Here is a 24719-nt window from a genome sequence, read left to right on the forward strand (position 1 = left end):
TTACTCCAGGCCACCCACCCCCAACCCTTCACGCTCTCGAGTCATCATCAGGGAACGCGAGTGGGTGAAAGGACTGCTGCACCCCACGCCGCTGCCTCCTCCGTGCCGCCTCGGGTTCAGCACTGGACAGCTCCCGCCCCAGCCGAACAAATGGTACTCGGCTGATTGACAGAGGAGCCGACCAAACAGAGAACAAGACGAATTGAAGCCGCCCTACAAGGGCTGGTTGCGGCCAAGCTGCCTCTTTAAACCGGCTTTCCTCCCGAGAGCAGGGAGAGGCAGCAGTGTGGTTTGTGGCCAAACCTAAAGACTCCAATTAACCAGCTGCCTAACCCTCTTGCGTCTGGAGAGACAAACGTCTTAAAAGAAACCCTCTCTCTCTGGGACTCGCCCCTGCGCTCGCGGTGCCGGTCTGTGCGCGCGCGCTCCGCGTCTCCGGGCGAAGCGAACGAGGAGGAGCCAGAGCCAGGAGGCGGGAACGACCTGCCACGGGTGAGATGATGGAGCAGCGTCTTCGGCGGCCGCGGCGGCAGCAGCAGCAGCTCTTGAACACACCTCAATGAGAGCGGCGGTGGAAGGAAAGACGTAAGCAGGCTAACTATAGCTGCCGGCTGCAAAAGGGGATGTAACCTGTTCGGTTCAAGGCTGCGAGGTGCGTAATCCTGAGCCGACCCATTGTGGAGCGAGAGCAGCCGGCGTTGCCACAGGTGATTTGATTTCCTGTGACGGTAGCTTAGTCAGCCGGGCATATTTCGGAACATCCCTATTTTAAAGTCCTTTTGGACTGGATGCCTGCTGGAGAAGGGGGAAGACCCCTAGCAAAGTCTTACGGCTGACAGACTGACGACTACAATTTAAAAAGTGACTCCTCCCGTTACCTCCTCTCCGCTCTGTGAGGCAGATGGGAGTCATGGCTTACCCCTTCCTCTCCTGCCTTCTGCTTGTTCATTTCGGATTGGGAGCTATTGGCGCCAGCCGCGAAGCTCCAAGTCGGCCGGATTCCCCTCGAGAGAGGACCCTGAGGGCGAAGCAGCACGCCCAGCAGCCGGCTCGAGCCTCTGCCTCAGACCCCTCTGCTCCCTGGAGCCGCTCCACCGACGGCACCATCTTGGCGCAGAAACTCGCCGAGGAGGTGCCCATGGACGTGGCCTCTTACCTCTACACCGGGGACTCCCACAAGCTGAAGCGAGCCAACTGCTCCAGCCGCTACGAGTTGGCGGGCCTGCCGGGGAAGTCGCCTGCCCTAGCCAGTTCCCATCCCTCACTGCACGGGGCGCTGGACACGCTGACACACGCCACCAACTTCCTCAACATGATGCTGCAGAGCAATAAGTCGCGGGAGCAGAACTTGCAGGACGACTTGGAGTGGTATCAAGCACTGGTGCGGAGCCTCCTAGAGGGTGAACCCAGCATCTCCCGGGCGGCCATCACCTTCAGCACCGAGTCGCTGTCCGCCCCGGCCCCGCAGGTCTTCCTCCAGGCCACGCGCGAGGAGAGTCGCATCCTGCTCCAGGATCTGTCCTCCTCAGCACACCACCTGGCCAACGCCACGCTGGAGACCGAGTGGTTCCACGGCCTCCGGCGCAAGTGGAGGACTCACTTACACCGTCGCGGCTCCAATCAGGGGCCACGGGGCCTGGGCCATAGCTGGCGGCGCAGGGACGGGCTGAGCGGGGACAAGAGCCATGTCAAGTGGTCTCCGCCTTACCTGGAGTGCGAGAATGGCAGTTACAAGCCTGGGTGGTTGGTCACTCTCTCCGCTGCTTTCTACGGGTTGCAGCCTAACCTGGTCCCGGAATTCAGGTAGGGCGGGGTAAAAAGATAAAAGGCAAAACCTTCCTTCCGGTTTCGCGGGTGGCTGTGAGTGTGGAGAAGGAACACTTGGCTGTGACCCTTACGCCTCCCACCCTCAAAGCCCAGACCTGGGCTGAGGGACACCCCAGCAGCCGCAAATGCTTAGGGACAAGAAGCGCCCCGCGTTTGTCAGCTTCAGACGCTCAACGAAAGCTTTTCTCTCAAATCAGTTTCCCTGCAAGGAGAGATGCCCTGTTTCTCTCTAACCCCCGGGAGAGCAGGGAGGGGGGCTCCCCGTTAGGGGTGATGCACAGAAACCTGGCGAGCTCAGGGCATGCTAGCCAGGCGCAAACTGGTGAACGTCTAATGAGACTAGAGAAGGAAGCAGGAAGAAAGTTCGTTTTTTTCTGCAACTTCGGGATAGCCTCCGCCTGCTTCCTCCTACGTGTGCGGTTTGGGGCGTCAGTCTGTTGTTAGTCAGTTACCAGAGCGCATGATGAAAACAGTCAATCCCGCGGCAGTTCTGTACCCTCAGCAGTGAGTCAGTTTCAGCAGCATAGCTGTCTCCCAGATCCAGACTTTGCAATTTGCTCTGTGTGCTCCTTCTACTCATCTCCCTCCTTCCCCCAATCCATCTCCGATTCCCTGGTCCGCTCTTCCTCTTGGTTAGGCACACCTAAGCGTTCTCTTGGAGAAGGAAATGGCAACCCACTCCAGTACTCTTGCCTGGAAAATCCCATGGATGGAGAAGCCTGGTAGGCTATAGTCCATGGGATCGCAAAGAGTCGGACACGACTAAGCAACTTCGAGTGTTCTCTGGCTCTTCAGGTGCTCACCCTTTATAAATGAACCTGATTGAATTAGCCTAGGAAGGGAGGGATCAGCTCTCATTGAATTCAGTCAGGGAACTCAGGAGACTTAATAGTTCTGTAGTTCTGCATTTGTGGGAAAATGAGAATGTGCAAATTAGCAGGGGGCAATTTGCGCCCTGGGATGTGCCTGATCTTTGGGGCGAAGAACTTTTAGAAGTAGCCCTTAAGAGTGAAAGTGAGAAACAGAAAGGATTCCAAAGAGGGGCTGGGAGAGGGCCATAGATTAACTGGGACCCTTCCCCATTCCCAATGGGAAGAAGGTTTTGAGGGTAAAGGTTGCTTCTGTACTTTTTGGGAAACTGGGCAAAAGTGAGGCACTTGTATGTGTTTTAATGCCTTGCTGGCACATAAAAGAATGATAACCTGGTGAAAGATACCAGGGGAAGTACTGGGTGGGTGAATGGGAGGAGTCAGAACACTTACTTGTCTTGGCACTGTCATTTACTGCTGAATGACCTCAAGAAATCTGCTTGATCTCTTTGGCCCTCAGCTACTTATCAAGTAAGGGAGGTAAACTAGCGATAGACAGTCTCTAGGGAGACACCCAATTATAAAATTCTGTAGCTGTTAATGCTGGCAACACTTGAGATGACATGAATGAAAAATAACACCTTTTCTCTGACATTGTATGACCACATTAAATGTTTTTTTTTTTGTTTCTCTCTTTCAAGGATCTTGTCTTAAACCAGCATAACTCTTTCCTACTTTAAGGATAATCTTATTTCCTCCTAATTTCTGCAGGATCATATTAGTCAGAGCTGATCCCAGGTTTGAGTATTTGCTATATTGCTTTCTCAGAAGAGGAAAGATCAGTAGATGCCATTCATTGCCAAAAAATTGCTTTCAGCCTTCACATAAGCCTTTTCAGGGAGTCCTAGCTCCCAGGATTGAAAGATCCATCTATGTATTCATGTATCTATCTATATTATCCATCTGTCCACCCATCTTACTAATATATACTTTATACTAGGCTCTGTGCTCTGCTTTGCATGTATTATCTTGATTAATCCTCACAACAACCCTAAGAGTTAGGTTTTATTAGTTTCCCAATTTTACAAAAACAGAACCTGAAGCTTCTTTCCCAAGATCATGCAGCAGTTAAATAGTAGCAGAGGCAGGATGTGAGCTCATTTCATACTTTTAATCACTGTGCTAAACTCTGTCTAGGTGTCCTAGGAGTGCCATGTATATTGTGGCTGATGCATAAAAATACATGTATTTTCAAGGATCAGATGTGGAACTGGGGATGAGTCCATTTATTCTCAGAACTATTTCTCATAAGGCTCAGAAAGCATACGTTGTCTAAATGAACTCAGGCCTTTCTGCTAGTCAAGATAAAAGGCTGAGGACACAAGGGGTCTGAGGTCGTGAGGGTTCACATGACCCTACCGAGTTTTTGGGCTATGTTCAGAAAATAGTTTGTTTCCTCTGGCTGAGTCTCTTTAAGTGCCTTCATAGTCACTGATGGTGTTCTTCAACCAAGGCACAAAGCCAGGCCATTTAGTGTCTGGGTCTCTACAGAATCTGGTTCTTCCTAGCAGCATGCATGAAGAACAGAGTAAGTGCTTTCCTGTGAGTACTTTTGCCGCATGTCCTGTGCCACTCAGGTACCGTATCGAGGATTCACACAGCTTATAGAAACTGGAAGAAATCTTGGGAGAGATCAGATGGTCCCTCCTGTTTCATAAAGAAACAGATAAGAAAGGTGAAGTAACTTGTCCAAAAATCACACATCAAGTTTTTAACAACAGCAGAAACAGGATCTAGGCCTTCTTGCCTCTGGTTCACACTATGCTTGCTACATATGTATATGTATGCCTAATGTACAAGCCACTCCAGTGTTCTTGCCTGGAGAATCTCAGGGACGGGGGAGCCTGGTGGGCTGCCGTCTATGGGGCTGCACAGAGTCGGACACGACTGAAGTGACTTAGCAGCAGCAGCAGCAGCAGCAGCATGCCTAAAGTATATGGACCTCTCTGGACTTCTGCACACAACTTATATTGAAGAACATAGTTTATTCTCTGTCACCTTTTAGAACCAAAAATTTAGCCCATATAACACAGCTCTTGATTTAAAAAAAAATCACAGTATTTCACACATTTCAGAAAACTTCAATGGGCCTTTTCTGTCTCTTCATACTAATAAAAGGCAAAAGTTTTTGATGCTATTGATGTTTTATCATCTAAGATGTGTATTCTAAAATTTTATAAGTGAATAATATTGTACAGGTATGGTAACAGGATAAACCCCAAATGAATTTTTGGGAAACCATGACGGGGAGCTCTAATCATTATTTTAAATATATTTTGAACCTATACAGTGTTATTGGGTTGGCCAAACTGTTTGGGGTTTTCCATACAATGTTAACGAACTTTTTGGCCAACCCAATATGTGCAAAATGCCTTCTCTATAACAACAACAACAACAACAAAAAGATCTACTGATAACGCTTTCCTCATGGAAGAGAAGAGGAGAAACTTTGCAGTTAAGATTTTCATTTAATTTCAGTTAATATTTCCCCAGGTCTTGCTTTTAAGACTCAAGCATTTAAATTATACATTATTTAAAGAGAATGTAAATCTGAAACATGAAATTCAAAAGCATTGTGGAGAACATGGTCAACTATCTTCTTATATTAATGCCTATCACTGTAAAACACCTCTCAGAATAAATTTTATTCCCCTCTGCTTCAGAATGACACAAATTTCTTAAATTTTAAGGTCTAGCATAAGACTCACATGGGAAGAGAATTTTATTGCTCTTCCTTTTCTCTTACCCCCAAAATGACATTAGCTGCTTTACCTAAATGGGTCCTGAGTCTACCGTTATAGGCTTATAGTATCAACACTTAAGTTCTCATCTTCTTTCCCAGCAAAAAAAAAAAAAAAAAAAGAGAGAGAAACAAGAGTAACAACTTAAGATATACCCTAAATTGTATTTATTTATCACATAGGTTTGTGACATCCTTGTAGAGTTTTCTTTAAAGTTAAGTCCTTTGGTTTTGTGTAGTAATTTTTCCGTATGGAACTTAAAAGTACTATGGAGCTGGATCCCAAATCTTTGAGATCACAGAAACATTGCCAAGGATGAATATAAGGTACCTAGTGTTGGCTGAATTTAAATTAAGGTAAAGGAAGCTTTGGTAATTAATTCATACTGGATGAGTTGTAAGGGATTTTGGAATTCATTTGCTTTTTTCCCCCTCTTCTCATTGTACAATGGAGGAAACTGAGACCCAAAGGGATAAAGGAATTTGTTAAGAGTGGTACAGCTCTTTTAGGGTGAGTTAGAATGACTGGGAACCAATATATCGAGCATCTACTATGGATCAGATGCTTTATAAATATCCTACTGCATTTAATTCTTAATATTCTCAGGTAGGCTTCCCTGATGGCTCAGAGGTAGAGTCCGCCTACCAATGTAGGAGATGCAGGTTCAATCTTTGGCTTGGGAAGATCCCCTGGAGAAGGAAATGGTATTCTTGCCTGGGAAATCCCATGGAGAGAGCCACCCTGTTGGGCTACAGTCCATGGAGTTACAAAGAGTTGGACATAACTTAGTGACTAAACAACAATATTCTTGTAGTTACAACTTCAGAAAAGCTGAGCAACTTACCAAGGCAGCCAGTTAGTAAATTAAAGAGGTTAAATCAAACTTGGATCTATCTAGCTATTAGGCTTGTATTGTCTTTTTACTACCCTAGGTTCTTGATCACCAATTTTGCTTTCAACTTGCTGTTAAAAACATGATATTGGCTTGAAATAATTAATATATTTGGTCAAAGACATGACAGACACTTGTGCTTTTGGCCAATTGTATAGTCAAGTATGCTGCATAGGGAGAAGAGGATTAGACTTGAGTTAGAACTTTGCCTCAAGTCCCAGCTTTGTCTCAGACTGGCTGTATTACCTGTCTGGAAATCATTTTCTGCACAACTAATGTGGAAACAGACTTGATGACATCTGTATACCTTTGTAACTCCTTGTCCTGTGAATTCTGAAACTACCTATCCAATGGGTAAAGAGGCTTTGGAAACAGGGTTCATACACGTAAATGCAGTACCCTGTGGAAATGATGACTGATGGGGGAGTAGTATGCAGAAGAAGAGGACACCAAGTGAATGTTAGATCTGAATTTTTCCACAATAGTGTGGAAATGCTATTTGAACATTGTTGTCACTGAGTCACTGACTCCTGAGGGGTTACTTTACTTTCTCTCCTTCACAAACATATGCCCACACAGCTCCATCAGAGATTTTGGTACAGATCTCTGCTTGGAACAAAAGAGGGCAAGAGAAATGACCATCTTGCTCTAGGCCACACATATCCTGTCTCTCTTCTGGGTCCTGGTAGTGGTGAAAAGGGTAACCTACAGGAACAGCACAGAGCTGTCTACCTCAGTAGTAGATCAAATAGTTTTTAGATGGACTTCTGTTATTGAGGCTTTTGAGTTTCAATCTTTAAACTGTGAACAGTGAAGTGTATCTCCTTTGGGATTCTGTAAAGACTAAATGAAGAACTGTCATCCCACAGGAAGTTCAGTAAACATTTCATATCATAGCTTCTGTCTTCCTAAATACTGTCCTCAACTGAACACTTTCTTATTTTAGGTGTATTAAACTCACATGATTTATAGTAATATATAATTATATAATGGTTTAGTTTCATTCCTAATTATTGTGAAGGCTTGTAATTACAGTGGATCATGGTGGAAATACTGACCTTGGAAAAAGGAGATATTGGCCCTAGGAAAGGACCACATCCTGGACTACTGTATTGCTATGGGCAGCAGTTGTCTTTTCTTTTAAAAATTTTTATTGTAGTTGATTTACAATGTTATGTTAGTTTCAGGTGTACAGCAAAGTGAACCAGTTATACATATGCATACATCCAGCCTCTCTTTGATTCTTTTCCCATATATACCATTACTGAGTACTGAGTGAGCTCCCTGTGCTATACTGTAGGTCCTTATTAGTTATCAGCAGTTGCCTTTCTAATTGATTCTTCTTCTATAAATTAAACGGGGCTATACTAGGTGACTTGTTGGGTTCCTTATAATCTAGAGATCTGCGACTGTATGTACATTAAATATGTCACTTTAACTCTTGAAGTTTTGATTGTAATACTGAAACCAGTTATTGTATGCTCATTTAAATGCAGATCATGTTCACATATGTTCAGTGTTTGACTTTATCATGGTGATTTGCTAATAGGATATTTAAAGAAAGCCCTCTCATTGTACACTGAATTAAATATATATATATATATATATATATATATATATATATATGTTAAGGGAAATGAAAATTCCATTCAAAATAAGAATAAATATGATCTGAGTTTCTAGATGTTGAAAGATCCCTTGAAATTTACTTAAAGTCAATAAGAAGCTGTTGCACAGATTTCTAAACCAAGAGGCTCAGTATACGTGGGTAATTTCTCTCTAAGTAATCAATGTTGAGGCATCCTGAAGCTCCTTACTTACTTTAAAAAACAACCTGTCTTTGATTTTCCCTTTATAGTTGGTGTTAAAACTTCAAAGAAGGCTATTTAGATTTGTTCAGCATTATCGTGCCATTATAATGCCTTCAGCATTTGGTAGCAGAAATGGGATTTCCAAGACTTAAATAAATGACAAGAGTTTAGGCCTACCTTCTGGGGAGAGAACTAATGCTCTCACAAGACTGATTTTATAGCCTCAAATGCTAGATAGGTCAAATTTTACTTTCAACTTCATGAAAGCATCAGTTGGTTGATCACCATTCAGGGTTTTAAGGCTACCCTTTTCTAACACACACTGTTTTATGATTACAATGTAATGCACTGAGATGTCAAGAAGTATATTGTTGGTGTTATTTTGTACTTGGTTGTACAGAAGCACTAGGGCCTTGTTTGTTTTCTCTATTCAGTTCTGGATTGATGTTCAGAGTTATTTTAAACAGAATTCCTAAAGTCAGTTCAGTTCAGTACAGTTGCTCAGTCGTGTCCGACTCCTTGTGACCCCATGGACTATAGCATACCAGGCTTCCCTGTCCATCACCAACTCCCAGAGCTTGTTCAAACTCAGGTCCATCATATTGGTGATGCCATCCAATCACTGCATCCTCTGTCATCCTCTTCTCCTCCCTCCTTCAATCTTTCCCAGCACCAGGGCCTTTTCCAATGAGTCAGTTCTTTGCATCAGGTAGTACTGGAGAAACTCCAAAGTACTGGAGTTTCTGCTTCAGCATCAGTCCTTCTAATGAATATTCAGGACTGATTTCCTTTAGGATGGACTGGTTGGATCTCCTTGCAGACCAAGGGACTCTCAAGAGTCTTCTTCAACACCACAGTTCAAAAGCATAAATTCTTCAGTGCTCAGCTTTCTTTATAGTCCAACTCTCACATCCATACATGACTACTGGAAAAACCATAGCCTTGACTAGATGGACCTTTGTTGGCAAAGTGATGTCTCTGCTTTTTAATATGCTGTCTAGGTTGGTCACGGCTTTTCTTGGGAGCAAGCATCTTTTAATTTCATGGCTGCAGTCACCATCTGCAGTGATTTTCGAGGCCCCCAAAATAAAGTCTCTCACTGTTTCCATTGTTTCCCCATTTATCTGCCATGAAGTGATGGAACCAGATGCCATGATTTTAGTTTTCTGAATGCTGAGTTTTAAGCCAACTTTTTCACTCTCCTCTTTGAACTGTGGTGTTGGAGAAGACTCCTGAGAGTCCCTTGGACTGCAAGGAGGTCCAACCAGTCCATTCTGAAGGAGATCAGTCCTGGGCGTTCACTGGAAGGACTGATGTTAAAGCTAAAACTCTAATACTTTGGCCACCTCATGCAAAGAGTTGACTCATTGGAAAAGACTCTGATGCTGGGAGGGGTTGGGGGCAGGAGGAGAAGGGGACGATAGAGGATGAGATGGCTGGATGGCATCACCGACTCGATGGACATGAGTTTGGGTGAACTCCAGGAGTTGGTGATGGACAGGGAGGCCTGGCGTGCTGCAATTCATGGGGTCGTAAAGAGTCGTACTGCAATTCATGGGGTCGTACGACTGAGCGACTGAACTGAACTGAACTTTCACTTTCATCAAGAGGCTCTTTAGTTCTTTGCTTTCTGCCATAAGGGTGGTGTCATCTAAGTATCTGAGCTTATTGGTATTTCTCATGACAATCTTGATTCCAGCTTGTGCTTTATCCAGCCCAGCGTTTCTCATGATGTAGTCTGCATATACGTTAAATAAGCAAGGTGACAATATACAGCCTTTATGTACTCCTTTCCTGATTTGGAACCAGTCTGTTGTTCCATGTCCAGTTCTAACTGTTGCTTCTTGACTGGCATACAGATTTCTCAGAAGGCAGGTCAGATGATCTGGTATTCCCATCTCTTGAAGAATTTTCCACAGTTTGTTGTGATCCACACAGTCAAAGGCTTTGGTGTAGTCCATAAAGCAAAAGTAGATGTTTTTCTGGAACTCTCTTGCTTTTTCCATGATCCAGCAGATGTTGGCAATTTGATCTCTGGTTCCTCTGCCTCTTCTAAATCCATCTTGAACATCTGGAAGTTCACGGTTCACATACTGTTGAAACCTGGCTTGGAGAATTTTGAGCATTACTTTGCTAGTGTGAGACGAGTGCAATTGTGTGGTAGTTTGAACATTGTTTAGCATTGCCTTTCTTTGGGATTGGAATGAAAACTGACCTTTTCCAGTCCTGTGGCCACTGCTGAGTTTTCCAGATTTGCTGACATACTGAGAGCAGCACTTTCACAGCATCATCTTTTAGGATTTGAAATAGCTCAACTGGAATTCCATCACCTCCACTAGCTTTGTTTGTAGTGATGCTTCCTAAGGCCCACTTGACTTTGCATTCCAGGATGTCTGGCTCTAGGTGAGTGATCACACAATCATGGTTATCTGGGTCATGAAGATCTTTTTTGTATAGTTCTTCTGTATATTCTTGCTATCTCATCAACATCTTCTGCTTCTGTTAGGTCCATACCATTTCTGCCCTTTATTGTGCTCATCTTTGCATGAAATGTTCCCTTGGTATCTCTAATTTTCTTGCAGAGATCTCTAGTCTTCCCCATTCTATTGTTTTCCTCTATTTCTTTGCATTGATCACTGACAAAGGTTTTATTACCTCTCCTTGTGTTCTTTGGAACTCTGCATTCACATGGGTATATCTTTCCTTTTCTCCTTTGCCTTTCACTTCTCTTCTTTTCTCAGCTATTTGTAAAGCCTTGTCAAACAACCATTTTGCCTTTTTGTATTTCTTTTTCTTAGGGATGGTCTTGATCACTGCCACCTGTACGATGTCACGGACCTCCGTCCATAGTTCTTCAGGCACTCGATCAGACCTAATCCCTTCAATCTATTTGTCACTTCCACTGTATAATCATAAGGGATTTGATTTAGGTCATACCTGAATGGTCTAGTGGCTTTCCGTACTTTCTTCATTTTAAGTCTGAATTTGGCAATGAGGAGTTCATGATCTGAGCCACAGTCAGCTCCTGGTCTTGTTTTTGTTGACTGTATAGAGCTTCTCCATCTTTGGCTGCAAAGAATATAATCAATCTGATTTTGGTGTTGACCATCTGGTGATGTCCATGTGTAGAGTCTTCTCTTGTGTTGTTGAAAGAGGGTGTTTGCTATGACCAGTGCATTCTCTTGTCAAAACTCTGTTAGCCTTTGACCTGCTTCGTTTTGTACTCCAAGGCCAAATTTGCCTGGTACTGCAGGTATGTCTTGTCTTCCTTCCTACTTTTGCATCCCAGTCCCTTATAATGAAGAGGGCATCTTTTTTGGTGTTAGTTCTAGAAGGTCTTGTAGGTCTTCATAGAACTATTCAATTTCAGCTTCTTCAGCATTACTGGTCAGGACATAGACTTGGATTACTGTGATACTGAGTGGTTTGCCTTGGAAACAAACAGAGATCATTCTGTTGTTTTTGAGATTGCATCCAAGTACTGCATTTTGGACTCTTTTGTTAATTATGATAGCTACTCCATTTCTTCTAAGGGATTCTTGCCCACAGTAGTAGAAATAATGGTCATCTGAGTTAAATTCACCTATTGTAGTCCATTTTAGTTCACTGATTCCTAAAATGTCGATGTTCACTCTTGCTATCTCCTGTTTGACCTGCCTTGATTCATGGACCTAACATTCCAGGTTCCTACGCAAATTGCTCTTTATAGCATCGGACTTTACTTCCATCACCTGTCACATCCACAGCTGGGTGTTGGTTTTGCTTTGGCTCCATCTCATCATTCTTTCTGGAGTTATTTCTTCACTGGTTTCCAGTAGCATACTGGGCACCTATTGTCCTGGGGAGTTCATCTTTAAGTGTCATACTTTTTTGCCTTTTCATACTGTTCATGTTCATGGGGTTCTCAAGGCAACAATACTGAGGTGGTTTGCCATTCCCTTCTCCAGTGGACCACATTTTGTCAGAACTCTCTGCCATGACCCATCCATCTTGGGAGGCCCTACACGGCATGGCTCATAGTTTCACTGAACTAGACAAGGCTGTGGTCCTATTCCTCCACCATCTTAAGTAATTGCAATTACTAAAATAATACATTGGAATTTTGATAGCTTTGGCAGCTTGATGGCCACTACATACAAACAGGCATTTCACCGGTCTTGGGGCTATTCTTGGGAGACTGTGCAGCTAATAGCATCATTAGGCCCTTGCCCAGCACAGCTATGGCATATACATTGGCTTGTTTTGCTGGTCTTTTAGCCTTAAATCTTATTTTTCAGCTTTTAGCAAGAATCCTTTTCTAGGTATTTCTACTTTGACTGGGCAGTTACTTATCTGGTCAGTCATTCTTCCTAACACTTGACCTATGAAAAGATTTAGGTGGATAGGCTGTTCTATAAAATACTTCCTTAGTTTAGGAAAAATTAATGTTCTTGACCAAAAGTCTTTCTCAGGTACCCCCTTGCTCAGCCCACCCATTTTCTACAACACTAAACTTAATATAGGAACCATGACTGACCAAAGGAGGTTACATTGCCTCAAAGCAATCACAGGGTTCATTTAGTTTTATTACCTTCATTATAGGTAGAATTTAGAGAAAACAGAGATTAGCTTAAATGTGATCTGACCCCAAGATCATTTTTCCCCAGAATCCCTATTTCCTTTTAATTAAAGAAGGCAGTCTCTATTACAGTTAATCGATACCTACAATTAACTGACATCCAGTTAATTTTTATTGTAAAATCTGTTATAACTTTACCCCATTTATATCTAGAAATCTTGTTCAATTAGCAAAGTTCCCAGTTTGCTTATAACCTAAAAGGGAACTTAGAAATTTTTTTTTTTTTCCAACTTTAATTTTTTTTTTTTTGGGAACTTAGAATTATGTAAGATTTTAGTTTACTTTCTTACTCTAGTTTTCTCACCATTTATGTGTTTTATCCATTGTGTATATGCCTTATTGCATTACTGTGGAAAGATTTCTTAAGCTAACACAACACATGGCTTTTCTCTCAGAAAGAGGAAAAGGTACTGTAGCATAATGTATTTTCGTCAAGTCTAAGATGTACCTTTTCTAGATTCTGCTGCTGCTGCTGCTGCTAAGTCACTTCAGTCGTGTCCGACTCTGTGTGACCCCATAGACGGCAGTCCACCAGGCTCCCTCGTCCCTGGGATTCTCCAGGCAAGAACACTGGAGTGGGTTGCCATTTCCTTCTCCAATGCATGAAAGTGAAAAGTGAAAGGGAAGTCGCTCAGTTGTGTCCGTTTCTACATTCTGATGTCACTCAAATTGAGATGTGTCTTATGATTGAGGGCATGGGCATGTCATTTTCCATTGACAGAAACTTTCTTTTAGTGGTACAGAATTTAATAATGCATCTTATGATCAATGGCATCTTATATCTGATGAACTGGGATATTAGAAAATGGGAAATTAAACTCCATTGTCTCTCCAACTACAAAGTTCTATTATCATCTATAAGTTATCAAGATGCAGCAAAATATGCCTAAGAAAAAACAAAAAAAATCTAAACCTTACTTCTGCATATCAATTAGATTGCTATTTGTCTTCATAATAATTTTGTTAAACAAGACAAGCTATACTAAAACATGTAATATATGTGAAACATACAAAACAAGGGGCCAGAAGCTGCAGAAACTTTTATTTTCAGAATAGGTATGGTAAGGATTATCAAAATCTTTCCTACACCATCTGGCAAAGTATTTCACTCATACTGGGGGAAATGCCTAGGACAGTGAGGATAAAAAGCCACTTATAAACTGAGAATAGATCTGTCTTTCCATCCTAAAGTGCGTAGAGGTTTCAGGGTGGAAAGAAAAACTTTGTGGTGTAGCCATATAACCAGTTTGGTTAAAGAGATTTAAATGGAATTATGGAGGTGTGTGTTTTCTCTCTTCCTGTTCTAATCAGTTGCATAGAATGGAATGAAGAATTTGGCTTTCCCCTTCTTTGAAGCATTAGACCACTGTGTAGAGCAGGGTTTCTCAGCCTCAGAACTATTGACACCTGGGGCCAGATAATCCTTCGTTGTAGGGGCTGTCTTGTTCAGCAGTATCCTGACTCTACCCACAAGATGCCAGTAGCAACCTCCCTGCCCAGTGTGACAATCAAAAATGCCTACAAACATTGCCAAGTATTACATTAAGGGGTAAAAATGCCTCTGGCTGAAAGTTGCTGGTGTAGAGAGAACACATATAAAAATGCTATTTTGTAGCTATCCTTATTTCAGGAGTTCTATATGTATTTGTGTGTGTGTGTGTGCATGTATGAGTTTGTCAGATCACATTTCTATTTGTTTGGAACATAAGATCACTGCATATATAGAAAATGGTATGACTAAGAAATGGAAAATTTTGATGAATCAATGGAATATTAATTTATATTTAAATGTCATTAAGGCTCAAAAAGAACATCTGGCCAAATTATCTGCAGATTTTGTTGCTAAGCATAGTTTTGCTACTTATATAGTTAAATGTCTTATGTTCGAGATCTCTCATTAAAGGATGCATTTTGAAAAGAAAATGTGTGCGTGTGTGTGTGTGTGTGTGTGTGTGTGTGTGTGTATGTGTATGAATCTGGGGGGACCAAGAGAAGAGAGAGAGAAAAAGTAGGGGATGGAGAGGAGTGGGGACATGGAACAAATGGAGATGAAAGAAATGATGAAAAACAATTAACAATCTATGATGCTGTGGAACAGTGTTTTACTTTATCATGAAGCTGTTTATTACGGAGCACTTTCACAGTTCTGATAAAACTGAATTATTCTTTTCTAGCAAGTAGTGAGAAATCAAATACCAGAAGATTTAATCATTATAAAAAATTGATTGTGATTGCCTTTTAGAGCCTTATCTCAAGAAGTCAAAGCTATAATCGGGCTGATGCAGAGCTTATCCCATTAAAGGAATATTAATAGCTTACAATATATATTTTTTAAATGCTCTGTTTTCTCTTTTTTAATGATTTTTTTGTTTGGTTTTTGGCTACATTGCATGGTTTGCAGAATCTTAGTGCTCCGATCAGGGAGTGAACCCAGGCACTCTGCAGTGGAAGCTCGGAGCCCTAAAACTGGATCCCCAAGGAATTCTCTAAAATGCTCTTTTCTGCTTTAACTTTATTGATTCAACTAGAGTTGAATTTGAAATTATTATAAATGAAATTTCCTAGAATAATAAGTGACATATAGACATTATATAAGATGGTAACACATTTAAAGATGCAGTTTTAACATTATTAATGTCTAGACCTGATGCTGGGAAACACTGAGGACAGGAGAAAGGGTGACAGAGGATGAAGTGTGGATGACATCACATCCATGATTCAAAGGACATGTGTTTGAGCAAACTCCGAGAGATAGTGAAGGACAGGGAAGTCTGACCTGCTGCAGTCCATGGGGTCGCAAAGAATCGGACACAACTTAGTGACTGAACACCACCACGACCTAGAATCTTATCAAAAGAGACCTTAAAAAATAACAACGACCACATGATAGAAAAGAATGTTGAGGCTTTACCGTGCAAAGTACCGTAGCACAAACTGATGCATGACTACTTCCCCCTGTGCTATCAATAAACATGTAATACATGTGAGCTGCAGGGGCAAGGAATGAGCAGATGGCAGCTGTATATCGTGCTGATTACAGAGAAATGACAATGAATGATGTGAATGTTAAGAGATGAGTCCAAGGCTCATGAAAAGAAAGATGAATATTATTATTTTTCTGGATGAGGCAAACTTTCGAGAAAGCTGTTTCAGGCACTGACTTAATAATTAGTTTTGTGAGAAGGCTCTCATGATACAGCCTTCTGAAAGTTATTTAGATATCTGTCTTTCCACTTTTTTGAGAAAGAGGCAAATAACAATTGGAGCATTCTTTAAGGGAACAATGTTTTAGTAAATATCCTGGGAAAGCTCCTTTTTGAATAATCAGACTTGTAGAAGTAAAAAGGATTTTGTTGTTTAGTTGTTAAGTTATGTCTAACTCTTTTGAGACCCTATGGACTGGAGCACATCAGACTCCTCTGTCCATGGGATTTCCCAGGCAAGAATACTGGAGTGGGGTGCCATTCCCTTCTCCAAGGGATATTCCTGACTCAGGGATGGAACCAGTGTCTCCTGCATTGCAGGCGGATTCTTTACCACTGAGTCATCTGAAAAGTCCCAAAAAGGATTTTAGAGATCACGTAATCCAACTTATTTTTACTTTTACACATGAGGACATTGAAACCCAAGAAAGTGGTGACAATCACTTGTGTTAGCTGTGGCTACAGTGAACTTGTAGTTTAGATAACAGGCACAGACAAAAAGACCCTGAGTCCTCAAGTAAATGCTAACTTCCGTCCATTATTCACTGATTCCAAACTTGGCTGGGTATCATGATCACTTGAAAAGACTGATAATACCTTCCCACTGCTACTGCTAAGTCACTTCAGTTGTGTCCGACTCTGTTCGACCCCATAGACGGCAGCCCACCAAGCTCCCCTGTCCCTGGGAATCTCCAGGCAAGAACACTGGAGTGGGTTGCCATTTCCTTCTCCAATGCATGAAAGTGACAAGTGAAAGTGAAGTTGCTCAGTCGTGTCTGACTCTTAGCAACCCCATGGGCTGCAGCCTACCAGGCTCCTCTGCCCATGGGATTTTGTGGGCAAGAGTACTGGAGTTGGGTGCCATTGCCTTCTCCAGGCCCTCTCCAAACCCTGTGCAGGAGATAAATCTATATCAAAAACAAAATCCTCACAATTCAGAATCAGATGGTACTTAAACACAAACTTGGGAAAATGTAAACAGAATTTGATAAGGTTGAAGCATATAATTCCTTTTATAAGATTTTAAGAATAAGAACTGAAAGTTGTAAATGCTTGGCAACTTTAGTTTTAGTGGTTCACAAAACCTGGCTGCTGGCTATGCTGGGTACCTGAAGCTTTCCAATATTGTGGATGACCCTCCTGGGAGGGGTAGGATGACTAGCAGGTCATGAAGGCAGGGAGATCACAGGTACTGAGCACTAGGCTGTATCCTGGTTCTCTATCACTTTATTGTGAGTTATTCTTTTTTTTCTCACCTTTAAAACAGGGACTATCATGAGAGCAGCTGCCTCTTGTTGTAATTGGTCTCTTTATGTAAACATTCTATTTCCTCAAACAGTTCTACTGGTCTTTCAAATATAAGTACCATAATTCATAACTTCCCATATTCACTACCATTTGAAAGTGCCTTGCTTATTTCAGGAAGTATGGAATAGTTGGGCTTTCCAACTTCTCTTATAGGATTTCAACCAAAGAATAAGCTATCTATAGTTGTTCCATTCTTGGCTGTGAATGAATAAACTGAAATAATTAACCAGTAATAGAGGCTGAAGAATGAAAATCTAGAACTTCTTGTAAAAACCAGCTGGGTGCTTTTCTTGCTCCCTGGCTTAAAATTGTACAGTGAGACCCTCTCTAAACACAGACAGCAGAAGAACTCAGGGGCAAAGCATTTTTTTTTTTCCTTCACCAGCATGCCTGGGAAGACTTCCTGTGGGTCTCCCCCTCTCTGAAGCTCGTGGCTGGCAGGTCTTGTCATTTGGTGTTTTCTGACTTACTTTGTTATCTTTTATTTTTGTTGTTGTGTTTAGTCCCTAAGTTGTGTCCAACTCCTTGCGACCCCATGGACTGCAGCATGTCAGGCTCTTCTGTCCTTCATTATCTCCTAGAGTTTGCTCGGTTTCATGTTCATTGAGTTGGTGTTGCTATCTAACCATTTCACCCTCTGCTACCGCCTTCTCCTTTTGCCTTCAATCTTTTTCAGCATCAGGGTCTTTTCCAGTGAGCTGGCTCTTTGCATCAGGTGGCCAAAGTAATGGAGCTTCTCCATCAGTCCTTCCAGTGAATATTCAGGGTTGATTTCCTTTAGGATTGACTGGGTTTATCTCCTTGCAGTCCAAGGAGCTCTCAAAAGTATTCTCAGAACCACGACTTGAAAGCATCAATTCTTCTGTGCTTAGCCTTAGCATCAATTCTTCTGTGCTTAGCCTTCTTTATGGTCCAACTTTCATATTCGTACATGACTACTGGAAAAACCATAGCTTTAGCAAAGTGATGTCTCTGCTTTTTAATACACTGTCTAGGTTTGTCATAGTTTTCCTTCTAAGGAGAAGGTGACTTTTAATTTCATCGCTGCAGTAACCATCCACAGTGATTTTGGAGCCCAAGAAAATAAAATTTGTCACTTCTTCCACTTTTCCCCCTTCTATTTGCCATGAAGTGATGGGACCAGATGCCATGACCTTCATTTTTTTAATGTTGAGTTTTTAAGCCAGTTTTTTCACTCTTCTTTCACCATCATCAAGAGGCTCTTTAGTTCCTCTGCACTTTCTGCCATTTGAGTAGTTATCATCTGTATATCTGAGGTTGTTGCTACTTCTCCTGGAAATCTTGATTCCAGCTTGTGATTCATCAAGCCTGGCATTTCACATGATGCACTCTGCATATAAGTTAAAAAAGCAGGGTGACAATATTGTCTTACACGTCAGTACTGCCTTTCATGGTGAGGGTTAAGATGTCAGGTCAGGGGCTGCCTCAGAAACTGCCAGTGAGAGGCACAACATACAGAAGTAGGATTGGAAAAGCCAGAGGAGACAGCATAAACATTTGGACACAAATTTGAAGGAGGAAGACTTTGCATCATAGGAAAGGACGTACAGGTAGACTCTTCATCTCTAATGAAGAGTACTATCAGTGGAAAACTGGGGTTATGAATTTTGGGAAATAAAATCATCATTAGCTTTTCTGATATGACAAATGTGGGATTCAGCTTCTTTGTATTGCATTTTCTTCTTACTGTACTCTATTGTATTATTAATTATATTTAAAAATTTTCTCTTGGTTATTTTGATTTTTCTATCCATAAATTTTAAATAGTATTTTCTATTGTTTTCTTTTTTACCCTCTTCATCCTATTGCAACATTTTTAGATAATTCAAGATGATCACATTTTCAGTCTGTCACAGCAGTAAAAACAAACAAACAAAAAAACAGAACATGCTTTGTCCATTAATGGCTTCTAAGAGTTGAAATGTGAATATACGAATCTATGCCATTTTTAGAATGTTCCAATTTCAAGGACCAATGGATTTTCTCTCCCTTTTCTAGATCAGTTGTGCAAAATCATGTTATCTTTAGTTTGGGCACATATGCATGGAAACTTTTCACCTATTTTCTTTCCATGCAGTTGCTAATGCTCTCCTTTTCATGTTAAAGAAACAAAAAGGAGTCCTATGCTTTCTTGCTTCTAAAATCATTCAACTTCTTAATCAATCATTGTTTGTTAAAGAAAATTTACATTGCTTTTGTTACAATGTTGAAGACATTCTTCTTGGAGTCCCATTCAGTTCAATTCAGTTCAGTCGCTCAGTCATGTCTGACTCTTTGCGACCCCATGAATCGCAGCACGCCAGGCCTCCCTGTCCATCACCAACTTCCGGAGTTCACTCAGATTCACGTTCATCGAGTCAGTGATGCCATCCAGCCATCTCATCCTCTGTCGTCCCCTTCTCCTCCTGCACCCAATCCCTCCCAGCATCGAAGTATTTTCCAATGAGTCAACTCTTTGCATGAGGTGGCCAAAGTACTGGAGTTTCAGCTTTAGCATCAGTCCTTCCAAAGAAATCCCAGGGCTGATCTCCTTCAGAATGGACTGGCTGGATCTCCTTGCAGTCCAAGGGACTCTCAAGAGTCTTCTCCAACACCACAGTTCAAACGCATCAATTCTTTGGCACTCAGCCTTCCTCACAGTCCAACTCTCACATCCATACATGACCACTGGAAAAACCATAGCCTAGACTAGATGGACCTTAGTCGGCAAAGTAATGTCTCTGCTTTTGAATATGCTATCTAGGTTGGTCATAACTTTTCTTCCAAGGAGTAAGAATTTGTACCAATTGCTTTAGGCCTTCTACAGAATAACTATCATGGAAATATTTTCAAATTATTGAAATTTTGGATTCAACTATGTGTTGGATGCTAGTCCTCTTATTTCAGGAATTCTTTTCTTCCCACCCCTTAATGCCCAATTTCAAATACTTTTTCAGAAAGAATCTGTGTAAGATAAAATTTCTAAGCCTTCCCAAGTCTGAAAGTGTCTTTGTCTTCATGCATGATTGATAGTCTGAATACAGAATTATAGGTTCAAAGTCATTTTGCTCTCAGAATTTTAAAGATATGGTTATTTTTTTAGCATTCATTGTTGCTGGTGAAAAACTTGATGTTAACCTGATTTATTATATCTTTGTAAGTAATCTTTTTTTCTCTTCATGGAAACTTTTAAGATCTTCTCTTTTTCCTTGGGGTTCTGAATATTCATGATGATGTGTTTAGATGTGATTCTTTTTATTCATCAACCTCACCACTTAGTTGGCCCTTCTAGACTTTTCCACTCAGTAATTTTCTTTTATAATGGCTTAAAACTACTTTTTTGCTATCCATTTTCTCTTTCTGGAACTTCTATAGTTAGGTATTCATCTTTCTTTTACTTTCACTTTCATTCATCTTTCTGGATTGATCCCTGTGTTTCTTTACTTTTCTCTCATCTTCCATCTCTCTTTTCTACACTCTAGAAGATTTTTTTTTTTAACCTTTTGGAAAAATTAGTTTTCATTTGGCAGTCTCTTACTTTCCATGAACTCTTTCTTGCTCTGATTGTTTCTTTTTTCATAATTGTACATTTATTTTCTTAACTCTCTTAGAGAATATTAATTGAAATATCTATCGATTATATTCTGTTCTGTGAACTATTGCTATTTGTTATAGGTTCAGTTATTTTGCTTGTTCTTACCAGTTCTTCTCCTTTATACTACCAATTCATCTCAAATATGACCCTTGTCAGTCATAGTTTTATGACCAAGGGACTAGGTTAACATACATAGGTAGATGGCATGGATTCCTGTGGCAGGTGTATAGGCCAGGTTCCTCAGTATACCTCCCCTTGACTGTCAGTCTTTCAACATTTACTTTTGGATGCCTGAGAAGGAAGTGCACAGTCTCTGGATCACTGCAGATCTTTACTCTGGGAGAACTAATAACCATTTAGAAGTTTTAGTTCTTTCTAGGCATTTCTTTCAAGCTCTTTATAGAACAGATCTTTGTTTTTAGTTTGAGAATAAGTGCCATCACCGCACACAAGGAGAGGATATGCCAACTTGAAATCCTTCATCACCTTGATATCTGCTTCATTTTTTACTTTCACTCTTGAAACCTATTGACTCTGAGCTTAAAATCTTTCTGGAAATTCTACTTAAAGAGCAGTTTCCGCCTCTGTTCCAGCCTTCTCCTGAGCATGTCCTGGGCTTGGTTGCCACCACTCCAGCTGATCATCAGTAGGATCCCAGAGAATTATGTCAAATCTTTGGTCTACTACTTCTTCTCATTCCATCTTGTATTTATTTACTGCCATTACAGTTGGATGTGGAGGGATGAGGTAGAGAAACATGCTCAATTCACCAACTTGAATAAGAACTCAAACTTAGGTCTTCTGATTGGTTTTATTACCTTTATACCTAAAGATATGGACATCATATTCAGTTCTTTTGCTTATTTGGTTTGTGTCTTAGATATACTATTTCACCTCTTTGTGTCCCAAATTTCTCAACCATTATTTAGGGAGAATGATAGTGACCATATATAGCTGTAATATAAATTAGGGAGAATAGTATCAGTCATATAACAAGTTCAATGAGGATGTTTTGAGTGTGCATAGATAATATATAATACACAATAAGCACCCAATAAATAATAACTAAAAACACATGATTCAAAGCATACAAGTAAGTCCTATAAGTAAGTCCTATATTTAGTTCATAGTTGGGCATCTAACCACCAAAGTACTTTATTTAAATTCCAATGGGAATACTTTAAATGTACTTTATAGGCTTACTTAGTTATTATTTTTAAATCAAAAGAATTGGCACATGCTATCTTTCTCTGAAAAATTACTATCAATGGCTGGCTTGTACCTTTTGTATAACATTATAAAATATTTTTATAAAATAGTAGGATCTTGAGAAAAGTCATTCAGAATAAAAAACTGCACATTATTAGATAGACAATTTGACTTGAAGAGCTATATGAGTAAGAACTAAGAGAAAAAAAGAAATTTAATGACTTAAAAAATTACTAACAAAAAAGAACATTTTCACTTAGATAGTGTAGCCAAGCACTAACATAAATGACTTGTTTAATGAGGCACCAGGAAACTCAAGGTATAACATTGTTATTATATATTTTAAGGTAGACTAGTGTTCACATTTATTTTCTCTGACAGAATACACTTTGTTCTTAATTTTTCCTTCCTAGCAATTAAAAAAAAGTGTCTTTGGACATATTATATAACTTTTCTGAACCCTATTTTCCTCATCTATCAATGAATAAAAACATTTGTTCTTTTATAGAATTGTTATTTGAATAATGGGTCAATACAGGTGATCTCTTTGTACTGGTTTTCTTGACAAGGGAGTTTCTACCCCATTTGGAAATGGCCATATTCAAAGAGGTCATATAAAGAAGACTGGATGTGTTTGAAAAATAAACTGTCCTCTTGTCATTTAAAATTGAAACAATGTATCTCAAAATTATTCCAGTAAAGGAAAACTGTAAAATAAGACATTAGTCAGCTACTTTTGGGAAAGCAGCAAACTCAAAATACATTTTTCAGGAGGACAATCATCTATTATCAAACTCTTAAACCCTAGCACTTTTAAGATGTGTGCTGGACTTAACTTTGAAAAAGGATCATCTTCAAGAGCCCCAAAATACAAAGACTGTATACTTGTAGGTGAAGAACTGACATTCTGATTGACCTTACTTCATTTTATATTTATTGGTTCTTTTTCTTTTTTTAAAGCAAAACTTATTTTCTCCACAAAAAATATACAGATCTTCTCAAGGAAGGTGTGACCTGATTACCAAAAAGCCTTCCAAGAACAAGAAGCCAGACAGATGGAAGGCATTTGTCACTATGTAAAGTTTTGGCAGGCTTCTCTGGACATGTCAGCTGCAAAGTAGTGTGGGGGAGGAGAACATTTTCTTGCTTTGAGACAGACTGTCGTCAAGTTCTTTAAGATACTCTAGAGGCGATCAGACTGTGTTCTTGATTCTCTTGTACTTCTTGTAATGATGGGTTTGAGCTAAATGATTAGAGAGCATTGGGTGGGCATTTCTGAGGACAAGAAGCCCCAAATGAGGAAGTTACCCAAAGATGATTGAAAGACGAATCTAAAGTCTTCTACAGTTATATGGAAACAGAAAGGAAATTGTTCTTTGTCCCCTTTAAAAGTCTCTCTTCCTTGATCCTACCCCATTAGCAATGAACCTGTGACATGTGCTCTTCCTTTCATGTACTATTTATAAATAAGTCATTTTAGTTAAACGATTTCTATATTTCTCATTATTTTGCTTTTTATTTATACAATTCTGTTTTAAAAATCTCTTCCTGCTGCTACGTATACAACCAGTCTGTTTCCCTACTGCTGCCTAGTACTCTATTGCTGCATAGTGACAGTGAAGTCGCTCAGTCGTGTCTGACTCTTTGCGACCCCATGGGCTGTAGCCTAACAGACTCCTCTGTCCATGGGATTTTCCAGGCAATAGTCCTGGAGTGGATTGCCATTTCCTTCTCCAGGGGATCTTCCCAACCCAGGGATCGAACCTGGGTCTCCCACATTGTAGACAGACGCTTTACCGTCTGAGCCACCAGGGAACTGGTATATTGCTACATAGTATGTAGAAATTATCCAGTTCCAGGGATGGACAGATTGTCTTTGGTTCCTTGCCATTACAGTGACACTGTGGTAAGCTTATATGCCCCATTAGGGACCTGTGTGAGAATTTCCTTGAGAGATAAACTGAAGTGCAGGATTTCTGGGTCACAAGGAGGGGTAAATGTAATTTTACAAAATATTGCAAGATTGCTCACTAGACAAGCTGCATCAGTCTACATATCCAATAGCAAGGCATAAGGGCTCCTATAGCCTCATATTCCTGCCAATATTTGGCATTATACAGCTTTCTAAGTTTTTGTTAGTTTAATGAATGTAAAGTGACATCTTACTGTTGTTTTAGTTTGCATTTCTCTGATTACTGATTAGCTTAAGTATCATTTCATGTACTTGTAAACTTGTTGGGCTTGGTCTTTATTGAACTGCTTGCTTATAGCCTTTGCCTGTTTCCTATTGTGATTTCTATATTTTTGTTGTATTTCAAGAGGTTCTAGATATTATTTCCTTGTCAACTTTAGACAGTTCAATATAGCCCAATCTGTTATCTTTCAGGTAACTTTGACCATAATATTTCCCCTTGAGTGGAATTTTTTAACATTTTTGATGTTATTTACTTAATCAAAATTTTACCTTACAGTTTATAGTTCTTGGTTTTATTTATGAGATCTTTCAATGCCTTGCCTCAAAATTATTCTCTTATAATCAACTAATACTTTAAAGTTTTACCTTTTACAATTGGATCTTTAACACTGGGAGTTCACCTTTGCACATGGTATTTGCTAGGGATCCACTTATTTTTATCTATTTAATGA

At 40.5% G+C, this 24719-nt stretch overlaps 1 protein-coding gene across 2 annotated transcripts in view; it reads left to right on the forward strand.

The window, feature by feature from the left end:
• Positions 1-247: 247 nt before the first annotated feature.
• The window catches only part of GPR158 (G protein-coupled receptor 158), a 303778-nt gene continuing 279306 nt past the window's right edge, over positions 248-24719 (forward strand). For both annotated transcript variants that reach the window (XM_004014228.6, XM_042230540.2), the window contains exon 1: positions 248-1803. In XM_004014228.6, coding sequence (XP_004014277.2) covers positions 902-1803 — 902 coding nt within the window. In that variant the 5' untranslated portion in view covers positions 248-901. The remainder of the gene's footprint in view (positions 1804-24719) is intronic.

This window comes from Ovis aries, chromosome 13 (assembly GCF_016772045.2).
Source record: "Ovis aries strain OAR_USU_Benz2616 breed Rambouillet chromosome 13, ARS-UI_Ramb_v3.0, whole genome shotgun sequence".
In the NCBI taxonomy this organism is placed as follows: Eukaryota; Metazoa; Chordata; class Mammalia; order Artiodactyla; family Bovidae; genus Ovis; species Ovis aries.